The sequence below is a fragment of the Drosophila nasuta genome, chromosome 2L (assembly GCF_023558535.2).
Source record: "Drosophila nasuta strain 15112-1781.00 chromosome 2L, ASM2355853v1, whole genome shotgun sequence".
NCBI classification, from domain to species: Eukaryota; Metazoa; Arthropoda; class Insecta; order Diptera; family Drosophilidae; genus Drosophila; species Drosophila nasuta.
Genome location: NC_083455.1, coordinates 1040960 through 1062310, shown reverse-complemented (window position 1 = coordinate 1062310; position 21351 = coordinate 1040960). Strand labels below are relative to the sequence as shown.

Below are 21351 nucleotides of genomic sequence, written 5' to 3'. Positions count from 1 at the left end.
CCTATTTTTGCAGCCTTATATTAATCAAATAAGAGCACTACAAAATTGTAATATTAATGCAAAATAAAATAGTGATTACAACAAAATTTTTAAAGCAAAGTCAGTCACTAGTTTTAACAAAGAATTTTACATATGTATGTATATACGGATATTATGCATACTTGGTAAATACTATTATATTTAATATATAATATGAATTTGCAAATATAATAAACAGAGATTGCAATCCATGATAACCTTATGTTAAAAATTAGACACTCATTCGTCTAGACTCTAGTTTAAAGATACTCACGGTTACTTTTTTCACTCTCAGTTTATTATTCCAAGTATGCACAGGCGGATTGCTACTATATAATAATATAAATATTAATATTTGAGCAATCATTAATCATTTAAGGCAAAGCAACATTGTACGCATAATTTTCAAAATTCTGTGGAGCAATTTCTCTTAAATTTACTTTACTTAATTTTTACTTTTACTTTACTTTTTTATTTTTATTTAATTAATGACAAGTAATTTTAAATGTTATATGGGTAATTCTCTTGCGAAAATGTCGCGTGCGAGTTCTTTACAGGGCAAAAACAAACATAAACTGAAACAATTTTAAGAATAAGTAAAGGTAAATCTTTTAGCTCTGGAAGACTCTTAAGAAAGAAAGTTACAATCGAGTGTGCTCGACTGGGAGATTCGCGCGAGTCATAAAAGCCAAATATGAAAAAACACCGATAGGTATTTTGTATATAGACATAACAAGTGTTGTAAAAAAAATCTTTATCTCTTAGTTTTTGGATGTTGACGCTGATCAGTAGGGGTCGGAGAATCTCCGACCTATAGGTATACCATACTATCAGCTAAAGAAGTTAAGACTAGATTGCAATTTGTTTTTTTTTTATTTGCTATACAAAACTATTTCTGAAATAACTTATACAATTGTTATTGGATCGTAATCAAATTTTACGAATCATAAACACTTTAGATATTATTATATATTCCAAAAATAAGCTTCAAAAAGGGGGCAGAAATGGGAGTGGAACAATTTGAAACTTGATTTACGCGTACAATTAACAAGTGCTGTCGCTCTATAGCTCTATCTCTTAATCCAAGCCTTGACGCAGGGATGGCGTAGGAGCTGAAAATGCTTTTTAGCTTGGACACGTCGATGGTTTTCTTTTTAGAAATTTGTTCCAAAAGTAAAACGCCATTGTTAGGTCTTAAAACAGATTCTGTATTATTTCCAAAAATCAAGTCTTTCAATATAGTTACTATATTATAACCAAAAACTAAGAAAAGATACATCCAGGGTGTTTTGAAGTAAGGAACACATAAGTACATTCTTCTGGGCTCGTACTTAGAAGGTGAAAGATGAAATTTCGGCAGCCTGCAATACAAATAAAAAGAATTTCGAAGAACATTTTGCCAAATGCTCTTTACAATAGGTTATGCGTACACTAAAAATATATTTACACAGACGTATGCTTTCCTTATTGCATTTTATTTATCATTTATTTTTACAAAAGTAAGTGTATATATGTATATATTTTAAATGTATATATATTATATATATATATATATATATATAAATATATATATACATATATATATATAATATATGTATGTATATCTATATATGTTAATTTATTTATAGATAATGTTTAGATGCACTTATAAAATAAATCGAATGTTGCAAAAGAAATGCTCTCGTCAATAAAAACTTTAGTTAGTTTGAATTAAGCGAATCTTAAGGTAGTTTAGAAATTCACTACACAGATATATGAACATATATTAGATCATAAGAAGTGTCAATAAAAAACCAACTTGTCATTATTTTCGTTTAAGTGATTTTATGAATATTTAACGAACAGTGTTCATAATGGCTTACTCTTGGGATAATCGAGTTGACTTCGTTGTGCGATATATGTATGGTAAGTTTTCGAAACAAACTTGTTGGTTGTTTCAATGCTACAAATATTTTATAATAGGGATCGAAAGATAAAAAAGGAAATATTGTTTGATTACAATACATACAATAAAATTCGAAATCTTCATTTAATAACAATTGAGTGTGAGCACTTACCATATATTGATCCATGTAAAAGTGGTTTGCTATCTGTCAATTTTAGACAACCTTAATCAATAAAGTGTCCTCATTAATTATTATATTCCTTTAACTTTTAAATACTTTTCTATCGTGAAGTGTGCATTTTAATTTCCTGCATTCGTGCAACTAAAAATAGGCATAAGCTAAAATAAATAGCTTCGAGCTAAATTGATAAAAATAGAATATTTTAGGGTTTCGCGACAAAACAGGTCGAGGAAATCTGATTTTAATGTAATTAAATAACTGAATAGAAAAATTAACTTGGTATCAAAGTATCTGTAAATCAATAAATATATTTTAGCTTACCTTAATATCCTTTTGATTAATAAAAGTAAAAAAAAAAACGGAATTAAATAAATAATATGTGACAAATAAAAATAAAAATCATAATTATAATTTTATTTTTTTGATATATACCTATGTATATATTTCCGGCCATTGGACAAATAAATAATTTATATAAATTATAAATAAAAAGATTATTGTACAATAATATGTAGAAGTGACTAAAATATTTTGTAAGGATTACAAATATTTAGCAATACTTATTTGTGTTTAATTTTCAGATATCGACAACAATGGCTTTTTGGATCAAAATGATTTCCAATGCATGGCTGTGAGAGCTTGCGTTGTGGAAGGTAAAGGAGATTGCAGCCCTGCTCGATTGGAGGAGTACAGAAAATTAATGAAGAATCTATGGGATGAAATTTCAGACATTGCCGATGACGACAAGGTAATTTCAATTAAATGAAAACATAAATAACATTAAAGGATTTCACAATAACATTATTTTCTTCAATATTTTATTGTAGGATGGTAAGATTTCCAACCAGGAGTTCAAGGATGCTGTTAAGAAGACATGTGTAGGAAAGAAATATGAAGAATTTCCTAAGGTAAAATAAAACAATTTAAATTTTTGGGATCCGAAAAAATAATTAACGCTGACTTCGTAGGCCATGCGCGCTTTCATTGAATCGAACTTCAAACTACTTGATATTGACAATGACGGAACCGTTGGAGTTAATGAATATCGCTACAACTGCATTAGCAGGGTGGCTATTGATGACATTGCCCCTATTGATAAAGCTTTTGAGACCCTATTGAATGTAAGTAATTTAACTAACTATGAAGTGAATATATTGATTGATTTTTTTAATGTTTAATCATTGCATTACATTAACTTTTAGGATGATGACAAGAAACGTGGTGGACTTTCACTTGACCGATACAAAGAGCTGTATGCCCAATTTCTGGGTAATACGGCTGATAATCATCCAGCGGTCAATCTGTTTGGACCTTTATAATAACTTACTTAATTATTGTCTTCGCTGTTGTTCAACTACTATTTTTTTAAGTTTAATATGTAATTACTATGACTTTAAATTAACTAGGTTAAATGCATTCATATCATTTGTGTAGAATCGTCAGATGAACAGTTCGTTAACTTTAAATGATTTTATAATTAGAATAGATATTTGCTCTCCGAAGTTAACCTCAGCAAAAAATGTTGATTTTCTCTCAGATGAAAGCTCTTACAAAATGTTTCTCTCTCCTAATCTTGTAACATTTATTCAAATTGTTATTATGTTATGTTTATTTAGAAAAGGGTTTTGTGTAAAAGCGAATAAACTAAGCTAAAAGCAAAAATACACCTTCAGGCTTAAAATACTTACAATAAAAATATTGCTAATGGAAAGCTGCAATCAATTTTAGTTTCATTTCAAATATAACATAAATTGTCTTCATAAACATAAATACGAATTAAAAATTTTAAAAGCAGCACTCTTAAAATTCACAAACTTGGAAGTTTGCTGGATTGGGAATTCTTAAAATGCTCTTTAATTTGTGTGTAAATCTTTGAAAAATATATTGCCTTTATATTATTAATAGAAGCTAGATACTATTTTGTTTTTATACATATATATACTTAATTTACTATCCGCTAATATTCATTTTTTGTCAACAAATGTGAAATTCTATTAATTTATCTAATTTAATATTTTTGTAGTACCATCTTTGGCTCTTGTCTCCATCGAATCATATAATTTCTATATATATTTCTATATGATTTCAGGGAACGAATTGGTTCCTTGAATTTGGTTATTTTTAGTGACCAAATATTTGAAGTTACTTAAAAAACTGTTTTTATAACTAAAAGACATTCGCGAGCAACTACAAGTTTCAGAATAATGCAGAACAATTTGTACCCTCAATCATTAAAATTGCTTAATTTATATTCAGTTACGAATATCTACATATAAATTAATACCGTATTTAAGCCAGGCGCATATGCTAAAACGATGCGATTCTATTATCCAAGTCCTTACACCAAATTTGCATCATTTAAACTGATGTTTAGAAGTGCTAAAGAAACCAGGAGGAATACTAAAGGGCAATAGAAACAATCGATACAAATTCAATGTAAAATGAGTGCATTTGAAATGTTTATAAATATTTAATTTGTAATTCATTGAGTCTACTTACATATATCTTATCTTGCATCAAATTAAGCAATTTGTTTTAGTCTCTTTACAAGGTGGCGAATCTTATCCTTAACTATTTCCTCAAAAATTATCCTGCGTCCTTGTCAATTTCCTGTTCTTTTTCTGAACTACAATTGTTTTTTTTAAATAATTGTAAAACAGCCAACGTTATAATTTGAAATAACATTAAGGCTTTAAAATTTGTGAGTGTCATGATCAGTTGATTGCCTTCGCCATTTTTTCGAAAAAGGCACCAGAATATTAGACAGAATCATTCTCGCATCTTTGATGATGCGGTCTTCATTAGAAATTTTCAATGATGCGGTCAGTCTAAACACCCCGTTCGTTTTAAATGCGCTCCTGCAATAGTCGTTCTTTTGAAGTCTTTTCAAAAAATCTCAAAAAAATCATTGAAGCAACGATGAAAATTAGCAAAAATTTATAAAATAATCAGAAAACTGAAATAAATAAAAGAAAAATAGCATTTAGAGATGCTAAAATTTATTTCAGCCACGGTGGTAGTTTTTGAATAAAAAGAAAAAAAAAAAACAAAAACAAAACGAATTATATACGAAAATCTTGAGCGCTTAACATTACTATATTCCCATACTCAATTGCAGTCTTCCTAATTTGTATTGTAAAGATAAATATTAAAAAAAAAAGCCAAATAATTCTATCCGCATTTGACGTTTTATGTCAATTTTTAAACACTTATAACTTATCGATGACTAAATGGGATAAGCAAAAAGTTTTTGCCAAAAACTGAATCCTACAGCGCATTTTAAATGTGTAAATAAATTTTGAAGTAATCGTACTATTGCTAAATGGTCAGTAACTCATATTATTTAATTTCGCAAAATGTTTTCTTTAAAATATTTAAAACGAAAAGTTCCATTTTATAGCATTAAATAATTACAAAAGAACATTAGTTGTGTTGATGTAAATTAATCGATATTTCACAAATGCACATCACTCAGAAACTTGAGTTTTTATTAGAATGATTGTTTCGCGTTATTGGTACTATTGATATCAAGTTGTAAGGCTGTAAAGGTTTTTATCGCTCACTAGGTTGTATTTGTGATATTCATGAGCCGTTAAAATAAAATCACTTTCATATTATCCTTGTTGAACTACTCGGCGCAAACGTAAATCGAAAGAGTACTACCTTTGAAGTTAAATATACATTTTTTAATACGCAGGTAAATATAAATAATAAATAGCGCCAGATGTGTGTATTACAAACTCTGTATACATTTAAAATGTAGAATAAAATTTTGTATCATCAGATCGCAACCCACGCTGACAAAATAAATTATAGTAAACCGCAAGGATGATGACAGAAAAAATTGTACCCGGTCACTCAAGTTTGGTTAATAAAGGGTTAGTATTACCTGTGTTCTTGAATAAATATTTCCATGAATGTAAATTGGATTTTATATGTATGTTCACTCATATATACATATTTAATTGATATGCATACAATACATTAAGTGTAATAAGAGTACTTTTTATTTATCAAGGCATACATACGTGTGTAAATTTTAGCATGTTATAATCATATTTTTGCACTTACACGCATAAATACCTAATATAATTTATCGGTTATCGGTCCACACAAAACATACCTCGGCCAAGTTATATTTTGAAGACATGCTTCTAGTTTCACTCTTCCAAACTACACGTGTAATATCAATCAATGTGTTATATATGTGTAGCCTTTGGATACATTCACCACTTTGTTGTTTTTGCCAGAAGTATTATAGTGGTTTATTTGCTAAAAAAAAAAAATGTGTATATTGGCATTGGGTATCAATAAGAAGTAAACACTCAATGAATGTATTAATCAATTATAGATCAGTTAATTTGATCAGCGAGTAACAAAAGCCATACTGTTTGCTTCGCAATTTTAGAAAAGATTCTAAAATAGTTAAGCGACGTTCGATCATTCAAAAAATACGATATTGGTCTAAAAACTATACTAAATGTCATAGAAAATGTGTCCAGATGAGGTGTTAGCTGAGAGCGTTTTCATTGTAATAATTTCTACATGTTGTCTCTTTATTTTATTTAAAATTCAAACAAGTGTACTTAATAAATTCATATTATTTTTATAGAATTTTGAGTGACCACCAAATTGCAAGCAATCTAAGTGATGATATGGGCTGGAAATCTAAACTAAAACTTCCCCCCTAAGGATAATCGATTCAAAACGACAGTAAGTTTAATAATTTCAATAATGGAGATATTATTAATTATAATAAACAAATCTTTTAAATATTAAATTGCTTTTCAGGATGTGACTGATACACGTGGTAATGAATTTGAGGAATTTTGCCTTAAACGAGAACTTCTGATGGGAATTTTCGAAAAGGGCTGGGAGCGGCCATCTCCAATTCAAGAAGCTGCCATACCAATTGCTCTAAGTGGAAAGGATGTATTAGCTCGCGCAAAGAACGGAACAGGAAAGACTGGTGCATACTGCATTCCCGTTTTAGAGCAAATCGATCCCACTAAAGACTATATTCAGGCATTAGTTATGGTTCCCACACGAGAACTTGCCTTGCAGACTTCACAGATATGCATTGAGCTTGCTAAGCATCTGGATATCCGTGTTATGGTCACAACTGGCGGTACTATTCTAAAGGATGATATTCTTCGTATATATCAAAAAGGTATTTATAATTTTACAAATGAGAAGACCAAAAGAAAAAAATTATATATTTACAAACTAATTTTTTCAGTACAATTAATTATTGCAACTCCGGGACGAATTTTGGATCTAATGGACAAAAAAGTTGCGGATATGTCGCATTGCAATATACTAGTTTTGGATGAAGCTGATAAATTGCTGTCATTAGATTTCCAAGGCATGCTGGATCATGTTATTTTAAAATTACCTAAAGATCCACAGATATTGCTATTTTCTGCAACATTTCCATTAACTGTCAAGAATTTCATGGAGAAGCATTTGCGTGAGCCGTATGAAATTAATCTTATGGAAGAGCTGACACTGAAGGGTGTTACTCAGTACTACGCATTTGTGCAGGAACGTCAGAAGGTGCACTGTCTGAACACGCTATTTTCTAAGTTGCAAATCAATCAATCCATCATATTTTGCAATTCAACACAACGTGTCGAACTCTTGGCAAAGAAAATTACGGAGCTTGGCTACTGCTGTTACTATATTCATGCTAAAATGGCTCAAGCGCACCGCAACAGAGTATTCCACGATTTCCGACAAGGTCTCTGCCGAAACTTGGTTTGCTCTGATTTATTCACCCGTGGTATCGATGTGCAAGCCGTAAATGTCGTTATTAATTTTGATTTTCCGCGCATGGCAGAGACATACTTACATCGAATTGGACGATCTGGTCGATTTGGTCACCTGGGTAAGTAAAATGCAAATTTAACAATTAATCAGTTGTACTGTAATATTTTTAATAATTCACTAACATTTGTTCCTTCATGTCATGTTTTAGGTATTGCTATAAATTTAATAACGTATGAAGACCGGTTTGACCTTCATCGCATTGAAAAGGAACTAGGAACGGAAATTAAACCCATTCCGAAAGTAATTGATCCTGCACTTTATGTGGCCAATGTAGGTGGATCGTCGGGTGAAGTCTGCAACAATAGTGATTTGAATAATTCTACAAATGAGGAAGGCAATGTTAGTAAATAGAATAATAAAAATTGGTTTTAAAAAAATAAGGTTTTGAAATATCTAAACATGGAAACAATAAACGAAATCTAATATTGCAAGAAATCAGTGATTGACTTTAATTAATATTTATGATAATACTATCGCGTAAACACAAGGAAACATAATTTTTTGATTATTTCTTGTTTGCATTTTTTTCATTTTATGGTTTTTTTTTTTGGTTTGTTCGCAATATTACTTTGTTTTATATTTAATGAAAAAAAAAAATAAGATCATGATGTCGAAGATGATAATGGCGTCTTTTTCTTGGCAGAGCAGTTATCAATCAATCATCCTTTGGAAGATATCCTTCTATGTATGTTTAAGTAACCCTTATTCTGGTTTTGCTTGTTTTAGCTCAAATACAATATGTGTATGGTATATACATACATAATCAAAGGAAAAGGAAGTCCACCTAATAGAATTACAAGCTTTTTTTTGTCAAATATTTAAATTTGATTTTAGAAATTTAGTTTGAACGTATATATTTATTTATTATGGCTTTTAAATTTTACGCATAAGTCACATTATGATTTCACTAGATATTCACTAGAAAACCTTGTATAAAATCTAGCATTTGCGTACTTGCTACGATGACAACATAAATAACTGGATAATACTTGAGATATAATTTTTATTTTCAATTCGATTAGAAGTTTTTGTCTTTGCTTACATACAATACATAATAAATTATTTATTTAGCCTGAGGCAACACCTAATGCTATTCCTCCAACGAATGCGGTTAAGAAAATGTGAAGATCATTTATTTTTGGCCCATCTTCATCTCCAATATATTTAGCGTACCACTTCTTTACTTTCATAGCCTTTCCTCTTAATTGACTTTCTGCTTTATCGAGTTTACGATCAACAAATCTCTCCGTCTGAAAATGAAAACTTATTAGTGTTATCTAATATATATATGTATGTGTATTGAGAGAATTTGCTAACCTTATCCATCCAATTAGGATCTTTGCCAGATATTGAAGATTCCATTTTCTCAGCTATTTTATCGACACCTCTAGTTAACTTTGGCCAGTCAATTTTGATGAATCCCTCCTGGTGTGCAATTTCTATTAAGATAATACTACCACCAATTGCAAAAGCAGCAAACTTTCCAAACTTCATCGTCGTGTAGCCGGTCGCCCTATATAATAAATAGTATGTTATTAGTTTTATAATTAACTACTATCAACACAAAAATCATGTGTGCCAATATTTGCTTTTAAATGTACAATTATTTTTTCCATAAATAATGTATCTTAAAAACGAAAGAACAGCCTTCAAAAATTTCCATATTGATAAAAATGTATTCCTTTAATGTACCAAAAAACACAAATCCGTACATTGGATTTAATACAAGTGTACTAAATATGGCAGTTGTAATGATCAAAGTTTCAATGGCGATGAACTGTCGGCATTAATTCTAAGAACCAATTTATCCATATAGATTGGCTATGTTGCCTGACATTAATTGAGGAATAAGAAAAACACGCGAAGTTGTCATCAATTACAAGCTTTAAATAGACGCATTACTAAAGAGTTGCAGTTAAGATCTTATCTGAACGGTAACCGATCTACATTTGTACATATGTATATATATGGTTTACCTAAAACGCCTTCACTCAATTGTAGTCGGTTTGTGATAGTAAGACAATTATTACGTAACAATTTATTAAATATGCTTTATAGGAAAACGAAATTGTCGAAAAAGACTTTACAGTTGAAACAAATCTTGCTTATTCTTACATTCTTTAAATCATTGAAATATAAAGTTGAATGTACTAATCCAGTGAAATACAAATGTAGTATGTACTGTTCATACATAAACTACACACATACTACTTCTATAAGATTTTAAGAAATACAAAACATATAAAATAATTAAATTTTGAAATAATTGTGTAAAAACGTTTATCTTGTGCATTAAATTGTGAATATAAATAAAATATTTAAATGGAGGTAATATAAAAAGGATTACTTTTATATGTATCGAATATTCGGTGTATACTTTTGTACATTCGCATGAGTTCAAACATAGATGCATTACGCATCCCATACATACATTTATATGTATGCAGGTATGTTTGACTATTTATATGTTTATAGCAGATTTAGCAAATATATTATTCGTACCATCCTGATGTAACGCCAATCAGCATTTGAGAATAAGCCGAACGGCTGCTTATATCGCCTAATACTCCTTTTACAAACTTCGAGGCCCCGTCCATCTTCAATTCCTTGAAATTTGTTTGTTGAGAATGACGACAACTGCGATAGTTCAAACGAAAAGATTGATATGACAAATTTTAGAATACAGTCGATAGCTAAATTGATATCGATAGTTATTGTATTGGACAATAAAATAAATTCCATAATTTTTGATTCCATTTATCAAACAACTAACAATCTATACCTCATTTTGCCTGTTACCTCGCCATTACTTTATATTTCTGATTCTATTGATTTTTATAAGTCATTCTGCTTTAATATTTTGATGATTTTGATCGCTCACTTATTTATAAAGTAGTGGTCAACGTTCGTTTACGTTCTGGTCAACTGTTCTAAGTCAGAACGGACACACTCAAGTTTTTTCCGTTTCCAATTTTTTTTTTGTGGAAGCAGCAAAACGGGACTCGATTAAATGTGAAAATATAGACTAACTGTGGAAACAGGGCATTATTAATATTCTTTATCATTAGTATATTACAAAAACAAATTGTCGGCCTGGTATATTTATTTACAAAATATAGTATATTTTTGAAATTAACTTATGGCCACGCTGAAAAGTATCTGTCATGATACAAGTTTCATCTCTAACAATATAATTAACCAACAAGTTGAATAAGTCAAAAGGTTTAAGTCGCATTATTTCAACGCCATTAGGTGCCTATATAAAATATTAAATTTGTGAACTCTAATAGTAAAAATCTTAAAATCATCTCGTAGGTATTGTAGTTATTCCTGCCTACTAAATTTTCTTTGTACATGTACATGTATGCATACATTCATACACTTATTATGTGCATAGTTACACACTACACAACACAAATACACAGTGCAAATCTTTCTGTTTATTCCTTTGTTTGGATATTCAACCGTATGTATATGTATGTACATACATATAATGTGTACATACATTCATACCAACATCCGATTGTCGTTTGGCTTAAAATGATAACATTGTAGTGCTATATACAAAAATATCGACATGCAAACATATTTATATATGTATATGACTCATTTAGCAGTCTGTAACTACAAATGTTTTTCTGAACGTATGTGCTTGCAATATATTTACATATGTACATATGTAAATATAAATGATCACATTGTTATTCCAATGGAAATTGATAAGGGGATAAAAAGGTTATAGAGATGCACATATGTATGAATCTATATAACACTCAATGGCTGATCACTGAATCTATAAATCATTCTTGGATTGGTTTCCCCATCGCCAATGTCCCATTTGATCTTGCCGTCACATCACAACCGGTTAATCCGTTTGCTCGTTCAAAAGAAAGTGAATAATAGAAGACAATAGTCAAATGAATGGTATGTAAGTGATATTCCCGTTAGTAAAGTCTTGAAAGGTAGAATAGTCAGTGCTTTAATATTCTTTTTTTAATGATCGGCACTTAAAAAAAATTAAATTACAGACTCACTTTGTGTTTCCACTATAAGCATCATTAACTTTGTTTATAATTGCCAAAAATTGGTGGAAATACATTTCTAAAAATGTGAAACTTTGTAATTAGTTTAACCAAGGCTAAAAATGTACAATTCTTATTTTACAAATTTTTATCAAATCGTATGTAAATATGTTTTACTATGTTTTTTTAGAAATTAACTTTAACTTGAAATATATTTTCTATAGGTAAATTAAAATTGTTGCAACTCTAAAAACTTGTTATTTGTGGAATTCTTTTGAAACTGTTTTAAAAATAGACGCAACATTATAATAATTTTAAATTTTCTATTGCTGTAAGATATTTAAAAAGTGTCTTACAACAAAGAAATATGATAAATTAGGCAAGGGCTTAAAATTTCTTATCATATCTTTGATTTTACAACCCATATATGATTAATTTTTCTCTTTAAGTCAAGCTTAATATATACGCTAACAAGCTCATTACCATTCAAGCCTTAAATAAACATTTTAAGTGCTATATCAATCCATACCTTACTAACTACAATGTATCTACGAATCAATAAAAAATTAGTTTTCAAAATCAAAATGTGTTTTATACCAAACAAAATTCTTTTTCATTGATTTTGGACAGTTGAGACTGGAAAACATTTATTAAACCATGTGTGGAAGTTACAGTTAAGTGTGCTAGACAGTCATATATTCGCTAATTATGTTGATAATTTTGTTTTACTTTTGTATGTTATTAACAAATGAGAACACGTCTTTATCGCTTAGATATACCCAAAATGATGCAATAATAATACAATAATCTATTATGTTTGGATATTGTCAACCAATTATCTGTATAGATTTAAAATTATATAAGGTATTCGTTTTTTCAACTTGAGTGGATAGAAGGGTTTTGGTCCAATTTTAAACTAAATTATTAGAAAGATTGGTCGTGTGTATAAATGTACATATGTATGTCTATACTTGTGTGTGTATTAATTGGACTTAATTTATTTGAGTATTGGCTTTTCTGCGCAAAACTTTACATTCTTACAATCTATTGAAACCAATTCATCTTTAAGCAGGCAATATTGTATATTTTATTATTTGTATTTTATTATTTATGTTTATTTTTTATGCATTTATCGTAACAAAGTTCGTAAAATATAAATACATATGTATATAGTCAATCCAGAGCTATGAAAATAACCCATACTTAAATATACCCGCTACCCATAGGGTAGAAGGGTATTATAACTTTGAGACGGCAGGAAATGTATGTAACAGGTAGAAGGAGGCATCTCCGACCCTATAAAGTATATAGATTCTTGATCAGTATCAATAGCCGAGACGATCTAGCCACGTCCGTCTGTCTGTCGGTGTGTCTGTCCGTATGTCTGAATCTCAGAGACTATAACAGATAGAGCTCTAATTTTTTTCGTCAGCGTTTGCTATGTTTGCATGCAGATCAAGTTTGTTTCAAATTTTTGCCACGCCCACTCCCGATCCCGCAAATCAAAAAAACCGAGAAACAAGCGTAATTGTAAGCAGATCAAAATTGTGGAAGTCATTAAAGAAATACTTTTGTATGGGCAAAAACGCCTACTTACTAGGGGTCTGAGTTGCTTTGGCCGACAATCTGGTATATTGTGCCGTCTATGGTATTTTTTTAATGTGGTACTATATCGATATAGTAAATATGACGCTTGGTATATTTTTAGTATTTTTGTAGTATTTTCGATATATTTTGAAAATAATCCCGGTATTTTTTGTTATTATTCAAAATGGGTATCGGGTATTTGACAGTCGAGCACACTCGACTGTAGCTTTCTTACTTATTTTTATATTCTTAGATTACCCATAGGGGATTACCCGCTACCCATAGGGTAGAAGGGTATTATAACTTTGTGCCGGCAGGAAATCTATGTAACAGGTAGAAGGAGGCGTCTCCGACCCTATAAAATATATATTCTTGATCAGCATCAACAGCCGAGACGATCTAGCCATGTCCGTCCGTGTGTCTGTCCGTTTGAAACACTGGATCTTAGTCTCTGAGAGCTATAATTTTTTTTCGATAGCATTTATTATGTTTGCACGCAGATCAAGTTTGTTTCAAATTTTTGCCACGCACACTTCCGCCCCCGCAACATTAAAAATAAAACGAATAACAAGCGCAATTCTAGTGTATACAATAATAATAGTATTTATGATTCCTGAAAATTTGGTTGCGATCAATTAAAAATTGTGGAAATCATTAAAGAAATACTTTCGCCTACTTTCTAGGGGTCTTGGTTGCTTTAGCTGATAACCTGGTATATTGTGTCATCTATGGTATTTGTTGATATACCATTTGGTGTATTTTTTGTATTTTTGTTTATTTTGAGAATAATACCGCAATATAGCGGGTATCTCACAGTCGAGCACACTCGAGTGGCCTTCTTACTTGTTTTAGTATTTTTGCGGTTTATTAATTTGGTTTTATTCAAAATGGGCAGTGGGTATCTTGCAGTCAAGCACTCCCGATTTTAGCTTTCTTGCTTGCTTTTTAAATGGCGGACAAAGCCATTTGTTCAATCTTCTTAAAATTTTTAATATCATTCAAAGCACCAATGGTTTAAAATGGTTTAAGAAAGCTTAAGGTTGTTGACTGTGTAGGTGGTTATATTTCTTGAATAACTTCTAAATTATTTGATCGTAACCAACATTTTCAGGAATCACAAACACTATAGTTTCTATAGTGGGTTTCAGTAGAGTATTCAAAATTTCATGGCACAGAAATAGTATGTGATTTGAAACTCACTTTTGTACAGTATGATACAAACTTATGAAGCTGTACCTGAGCGAGATTACAGGTTAACTATGAAATGTAAACCGATAAAAATAGAAATTGTTCTTTCGTCAAACTGTATTATTTTATATTATATGTAAATTTTTTAGTACATAATGTAATGGATTATTTAATAAATAAATTGTTTAAATATTTAATGGAAAATTAATTAAATTTAAATTTGTATTATTTAAATACCCTTATGAGTAGCGGTAGTTTTAGTTTTTTATAGCAAAATTAAACGATCTTCCTAAAGTTTGAAAATATTTATGTATGCAAAATCTGTTCGATTATTATCAATAACAATAAAAATTTTTTGAGCAGAGCATGCTGTAAGAGCTTTTCACCAACTTTTTTTTTTACATTTTTAATTCCATTAAAATATTTGTAATGAGACCAAAACAAATTTTATGTTCTTAAGTGGTAACCAATTCAATAAAACCAAAAAATTTAAAATAGTAATATGTCCTAAAATCATTTATTATTTTGTTGGTACCCCAATGTTGCTTTTTGCAACTTACCATAATATATACATATACCATGCTTATAATATACTCAAATGCAATGTCGCTCTTTCAATTTAATCATTTGCAATAAAAATATATCTGAGAACAATAAACAACAATAAAAATATTTTCATGTTTGTAGTTTGGTTTTCGCGATTTTGGTGAATGTTCAGCTAGCCTTTTAAATTAAACATCGGTTTAAATTTTAAATTCCGAAGGAAACTGGAAATGTATATTAATATAATAAAGTTTGGTTTTTAAATTCATTCTTACAGATATGGTAAATAAGTTTTTATAATCTACTACAAGATGATTGTGCTACAAAGTACTTCACCTGGAGTGAAAATTTTCATAGTTGTCCTACTTTCGCTATTTGAATTATCTAAGCAGGTGAGTTACTTTAAGTATAAAATTGTGCATGTACTTAGTCTAATAATTACCCAACTTTCAGGACTGTGTATGGTACGGTGTATGTAATACTGATAGTCTTAATCATCATCAATATTGTCCCTACAATGGCACCGCCAAACCTATGTCTGATGAAGGGCTAAAACTGATAAAAGAAAGATGTGGTTTTTTACTTGAAAATAACGAAAAGAATTTTTGCTGTGACACTGATCAGGTATTTGATACCTAGTTTTTTATCATAAATAAATATATTTTGTATTCCTATATGTATACATTTCAAAAACATTTTATATTCTAGATGAAAATATTAAATGATAATGTCAAATTAGCAGCTGCTATTCTTGATAGATGTCCATCGTGTATGGTAAATTTAGTTCGCCATATTTGCGAATTTACATGCTCTCCAGTTCAATCCGAATTTGCTAAAATTGTTTCAACGGAAATTAATAATGGTATGCTTTTTTAATCCTTTCGAGGCTTGTAATTTATGTTTAATTATTTTCCCGGTTTGCTTATTTGTAATTTTAGGTGTACCATACATCACATCTTTAGATTTACACATAACAGAAGAATATGTTAACAAAACTTATAAGTCGTGCTCTCAGGTTAGTTCTTTGTATGTCAAATGAAGTAATACGTCAAATAATATCATATTTATATATGTATGGAATATATGTACATATATATATATATATACTTTAGGTATCGGTGCCCCAAACAGGTCAATTAGCGTTGGACCTAATGTGTGGTTCATATCCGGCCTCACGTTGCAGTCCTACAAAATGGTTTACTTTTATGGGCGACAAACATATTAATATATATGCTCCTTTTCAAATCACATATAAGCAAAGTCCGACAAACTCTTCAATGGATGGATTCACCCCTCTTAATCCTAAAACAACTCCTTGCAATAAAGCTATTAATGTGAGTAATTAAATTAAGGTAATCTTGTTAAGAGCTTAAAATGAGTTACAATTTTCCTTCAGAGCGAACTTCCTGCATGTTCTTGTTCAGATTGCGATTTGTCATGTCCTCTAGCTCCCGATGAGCCGATTACACCACCTCAGTTTAAAATTGCCGGATTTGATGCTTTTGCTGTTATAATGACGGTGGTATTTTCTGTTGGATCTCTTGTATTCCTAATGGGATCATTTCTATTTACAAAGGACTCAATAAATGGTAAAGTATATTAATTATATGTATAATTGTTTGCAAATTAGTATTCCTATGATTATTGTTATTCAAATAAATATTCTTTTAGATGAAGATTTTCACATTGGTAATGATGGAGTAACAGATGATTCAATGTATAAACAGGAACCAAGATATTTTGAAAAACTTGGTGCACGTACAGAATTCTTCTTGGAAAACTTTTTTACAAGATGGGGTACTTTTTTTGCAAGTTATCCGTGGATTACTTTGCTTGGAGGCGTGGTAGTAGTAGCAGTTCTTGGATATGGTATAACGTTTGTACAAATAACAACGGATCCTGTCAAACTTTGGGCATCACCTTCTTCCAAGTCGAGAATGGAAAGAGAATTCTTCGATTCAAAGTTTGAACCTTTTTATAGAATAGAACAAGTGAGTAAAAAAATATATGTAATTTCATAGTGTATATCACTTAACCTATGTAATTTTAGGTTATAATCAAAGCCGTGGATTTGCCATACATTATTCACAACACTTCAAATGGACCAATCAAGTTTGGTCCAATTTTTGATAAGAATTTTCTTCTTAGCGTCTTGGACTTGCAAGAACAAATACAGAATCTCAACGCAAATGGTACATCCTTAAATAATATATGCTTTGCACCCCTGAAGGATGAAGACAGTACTGTTATGCCTTCTGATTGTGTTGTGCAATCTATATGGGGTTATTTTAATGATGATAGAGATAGATTAAACGATAATGATGAGGATAATGGATATAATGTAAGAATTGACAAAATTTGTGTATTCCTTAAACATGTTTGTACATTTTCAGGTTACCTACTTAGATGAAATGTACCAGTGCATGAGCAATCCATACTTGTGTTTAGCTGCTTACGGTGGACCCGTGGATCCTGCTATTGCTTTAGGCGGCTTCTTAAAACCTGGTGATCAGCTAACAGGGAGCACTAAATATGAGCTTGCTGATGCGATAATTTTAACATTTTTGGTTAAAAACCATCATGATAAAAGCCAGTTAGTTCAAGCATTGGAATGGGAAAAGTACTTTGTTGAGTTTATGGTTAACTATATTAAGAATAACAAGAGTGAATCAATGGACATTGCATTCACAAGCGAGCGATCTATTGAGGATGAATTGAATAGAGAATCGCAGTCAGACGTATTAACCATTTTAGTATCATATATTATCATGTTCATTTACATAGCAATATCTCTAGGACATGTCCAAGAGCTTAAAAGATCTCTAATTGATAGTAAGATAACTCTGGGTATAGGCGGGGTTATTATTGTCTTGGCGTCCGTATCTTCATCTGTTGGAGTATTTGGATACATAGGCTTACCAGCAACTCTAATTATTGTTGAGGTAATACCATTTTTGGTGTTGGCCGTCGGAGTTGATAATATATTTATTCTTGTGCAGACTTATCAAAGAGATCAGCGCAGAACTAATGAGACAACGGAACAACAGGTAGGACGTGTCCTAGGTCGCGTAGGTCCAAGCATGCTTTTGACATCTATAAGTGAAAGCTGTTGCTTCTTTCTTGGTGGTCTATCTGATATGCCAGCGGTAAAGGCATTTGCATTGTATGCGGGAGTAGCTCTACTAATTGACTTTATTTTGCAAATCACGTGTTTTGTTGGATTGTTCACTTTAGATATAAAACGAAAAGAAGAAAATCGTCTAGATATATGTTGTTTTGTGAAATGTAAGAAATCAGACAATATGTACACTAATGAAGGTCTTTTATATAAATTTTTTAGAGGTGCCTATGTTCCATTTCTGATGAAAAAGACTGTGAGGGCGTTTATAATGATTATATTTTTTGCCTGGCTCTGTGTTAGCATAGCTATTGTTCCAAAAATTGATATAGGTCTTGATCAGGAATTGGCAATGCCCGAAGATAGTTTTGTTTTGCATTATTTTCAATCTTTAAATGAACACCTTAATATTGGTCCCCCCGTATATTTTGTACTTAAGGGGGATATTGATTTTGCAAATAGTTCCAATCAGAACTTGGTATGCTCTGGACGATATTGCAATGATGACAGTGTTTTAACACAGATATATTTGGCCAGCCGAAGGTCAAACTTAACTTATATTGCTCGTCCTGCATCAAGTTGGATGGACGATTATTTTGATTGGTCTTTCTCTTCATCTTGTTGCAAGTATAATTCGGACAATGGCAGCTTCTGTCCGCATACAGGTAAATTATTTTTTTTAAGTATAATACTTATTATTTAAGTTTGACTTAAACATAAATTTTACATCTTTTTAGATACTTCCTGTACGAAATGCAATATAACCAAAAATCATTTCCAACGACCGAGTGAGCATGATTTTGGAAAATATCTACCATTTTTCTTGAAGGACAATCCTGATGACATCTGTGTTAAGGCAGGTCATGCTGCGTATAGTACAGCAGTGCGTTATAATTATAATAACAACTCTCTTAATGTGGAGTCTTCATATTTTATGGCATACCATTCAATATTGAAAACATCGTCTGACTATTTCTTAGCTTTAGAATCGGCCAGAAAGATATCTGCTAACATTACGCAAATGTTACAACACAACTTAATTTCTGACGGACTACCAATGGACTTGGCATTGCAAGTCGAAGTATTTCCTTATTCAGTATTCTATGTGTTCTACGAACAATATTTAACCATGTGGTCAGATACATTACAAAGCATGGGCATCTCAATACTTTCCATTTTTATTGTAACATTTATTTTAATGGGCTTCGATATACATTCCGCTCTTGTTGTAATAATCACTATAACAATGATAGTCGTTAACCTTGGAGGCCTTATGTATTACTGGAATATCTCCTTAAATGCTGTTTCCTTGGTCAACCTTGTTATGGCTGTAGGAATTTCTGTTGAGTTTTGTTCGCATCTTGTGCACAGTTTTGCTCTTTCAAAGGAGCTCACTCAAGTAACTAGAGCAGCTGATAGCTTGTCTAAAATGGGTAGCTCGATATTTTCAGGCATAACGCTTACTAAATTTGCAGGAATATTAGTGTTAGCTTTTGCGAAAAGTCAAATTTTTCAAGTATTTTATTTCCGTATGTATTTTGGAATTGTTGTAATCGGAGCAACTCACGGGCTTATCTTTCTGCCTGTGCTTTTAAGTTACATTGGTAAATGAATATTTAATTACATATTTCCAATGATGAAAATATTTATATTGACGATTTCTAACTCATATTTCAGGTGCACCTCAAAATAATGCACGGCTTGAATCTCACCACCAAGACAATGGTGAACAGGAAACATCTTTATCGGGGGGTTAGATAATTTTAGTTAAAGACATTTTTTAAAAGTTATACAAATTCTGTATCAATTCAAAATTGTTAAAAATCAAATTAGGTCACGACATTTTGTCAGAAATTGTATTATTAAAATATTTTTGTTGATAGACATTTAAAAGAATCTTTTGTAACACCATTGAGTTGTTTAGTTTTTGTTTTCTTCTTAAAATGTACATGTAAACTGGCTGAGGGTGTGATAATTTTTAACCGATATTTACATATGTACATAGGTATTACACGCTAATAAAGAATTACAAAAAAAATACATTTTATTTATATTTATATTTTAAGACAAAAAATTTAACACATTCATAGTAAGGGGCATTGACAAAATAAGTAATTTGGAGAAATTTGTATTAAATAAGACCAACATGAAAAAATTGCTGAAATTATTTAATGAGTACATATATACCAGATTCCCTGAGATCAAATAATTCGTACGAAGAGATGGACACGGCTATATCGTCTTGGCTGTTGATTTTGATAAGGAATATATATGGAATATACATACATAATTACATTTACTGCCGGTACAAAGTTTTAATACCCTTCTACCCTATGGGTAACGGGTATAAAAAGTTTGGCATAGTTTTTTAAATAAAGTTTCTAGATTTATATCGGATTACTCTGCACAATTTTCGACATACATATGTATGTAGATTATCGGATTGTGCCGAGTTCCTTGTGTAGCAGTAAGGTACCAAAATCCTTCATACATCGCTGGTATAGTGAATTTAAACATACTTTTAGTTCGGTCGCCGACGAGTTCCGTGAAATCGATTGTTGTGCAAAAAAATATCGATGCCACGGTGCACGAACTGATAGTGAAAGATCGGCAGAGATAGTCTTCTACATTAGATCTTCTGAAATATAGAGTTGAACTGTAAACAAAATTTACTCTTGTTCTATTTATATCTCAATGTATTTAATTTTCACTGTACACAAAATGTACACTCATTGGATATCCCATAATTTAGCAATTGCTGATTAAAAATTCCTTGACTGTTGTACAGAAATTATAAAGATATGGTGCCTCAAAAGACGAATGTTACAGCATGAATATGGAAATTTTTAGAATATATATACATATGTATGTATATATAATGTACATTAATTATATATATATGTATGTACAATGTAAATTAATTTTATATATACATATATGTACATATGTATATACTTAATGAACATTGAAATCAATACAC

The 21351-nt window shown here is 30.6% G+C and overlaps 4 protein-coding genes across 6 annotated transcripts; 3 read left to right on the top strand and 1 right to left on the bottom strand.

The window, feature by feature from the left end:
- Positions 1 to 1652: 1652 nt before the first annotated feature.
- On the top strand, positions 1653 to 3802 carry LOC132798570 (sarcoplasmic calcium-binding protein, alpha chain). Of its 2 annotated transcripts, XM_060810480.1 has the most exons (6): positions 1653 to 1744; positions 1838 to 1923; positions 2666 to 2832; positions 2912 to 2992; positions 3053 to 3205; positions 3287 to 3802. In XM_060810480.1, exons 2-6 carry the CDS (start codon positions 1872 to 1874, stop codon positions 3401 to 3403), a joined length of 570 nt encoding a protein of 189 aa, XP_060666463.1. In that variant the 5' UTR covers positions 1653 to 1744; positions 1838 to 1871; the 3' UTR covers positions 3404 to 3802. The 2 variants fall into 2 exon arrangements, with proteins under 2 accessions (XP_060666463.1, XP_060666462.1); XM_060810479.1 differs by lacking the exon at positions 1653 to 1744 and having other exon boundaries at positions 1763 to 1923.
- Positions 3803 to 5621: 1819 nt separating this feature from the next.
- Positions 5622 to 8348, top strand: LOC132796246 (ATP-dependent RNA helicase me31b). The gene is given in 7 exon segments (XM_060807342.1): positions 5622 to 5781; positions 5848 to 5962; positions 6697 to 6766; positions 6768 to 6797; positions 6876 to 7254; positions 7324 to 7971; positions 8062 to 8348. Coding segments are annotated over 6 exon segments (1380 nt in total). The 5' UTR covers positions 5622 to 5781; positions 5848 to 5912; the 3' UTR covers positions 8265 to 8348.
- Positions 8349 to 8899: 551 nt separating this feature from the next.
- On the bottom strand, positions 8900 to 10735 carry LOC132798724 (FUN14 domain-containing protein 2). 2 transcript variants are annotated; one of them, XM_060810680.1, is made up of 4 exons: positions 10713 to 10735; positions 10416 to 10550; positions 9231 to 9426; positions 8900 to 9163 (listed from the first exon to the last, which is right to left on the bottom strand). In XM_060810680.1, exons 1-4 carry the CDS (start codon positions 10718 to 10720, stop codon positions 8981 to 8983), a joined length of 522 nt encoding a protein of 173 aa, XP_060666663.1. In that variant the 5' UTR covers positions 10721 to 10735; the 3' UTR covers positions 8900 to 8980. The 2 variants fall into 2 exon arrangements, with proteins under 2 accessions (XP_060666663.1, XP_060666664.1); XM_060810681.1 differs by having other exon boundaries at positions 10696 to 10715.
- A 375-nt stretch (positions 10736 to 11110) lies between these two features.
- On the top strand, positions 11111 to 20414 carry LOC132788338 (NPC intracellular cholesterol transporter 1). The gene is made up of 12 exons (XM_060795677.1): positions 11111 to 11224; positions 15531 to 15645; positions 15707 to 15877; positions 15962 to 16115; positions 16192 to 16268; positions 16366 to 16587; positions 16650 to 16842; positions 16925 to 17244; positions 17304 to 17594; positions 17647 to 19036; positions 19109 to 19975; positions 20049 to 20414. The coding sequence occupies exons 2-12, from the start codon at positions 15565 to 15567 to the stop codon at positions 20126 to 20128; spliced, it is 3846 nt and encodes a 1281-aa protein (XP_060651660.1). The 5' UTR covers positions 11111 to 11224; positions 15531 to 15564; the 3' UTR covers positions 20129 to 20414.
- Positions 20415 to 21351: the final 937 nt, after the last annotated feature.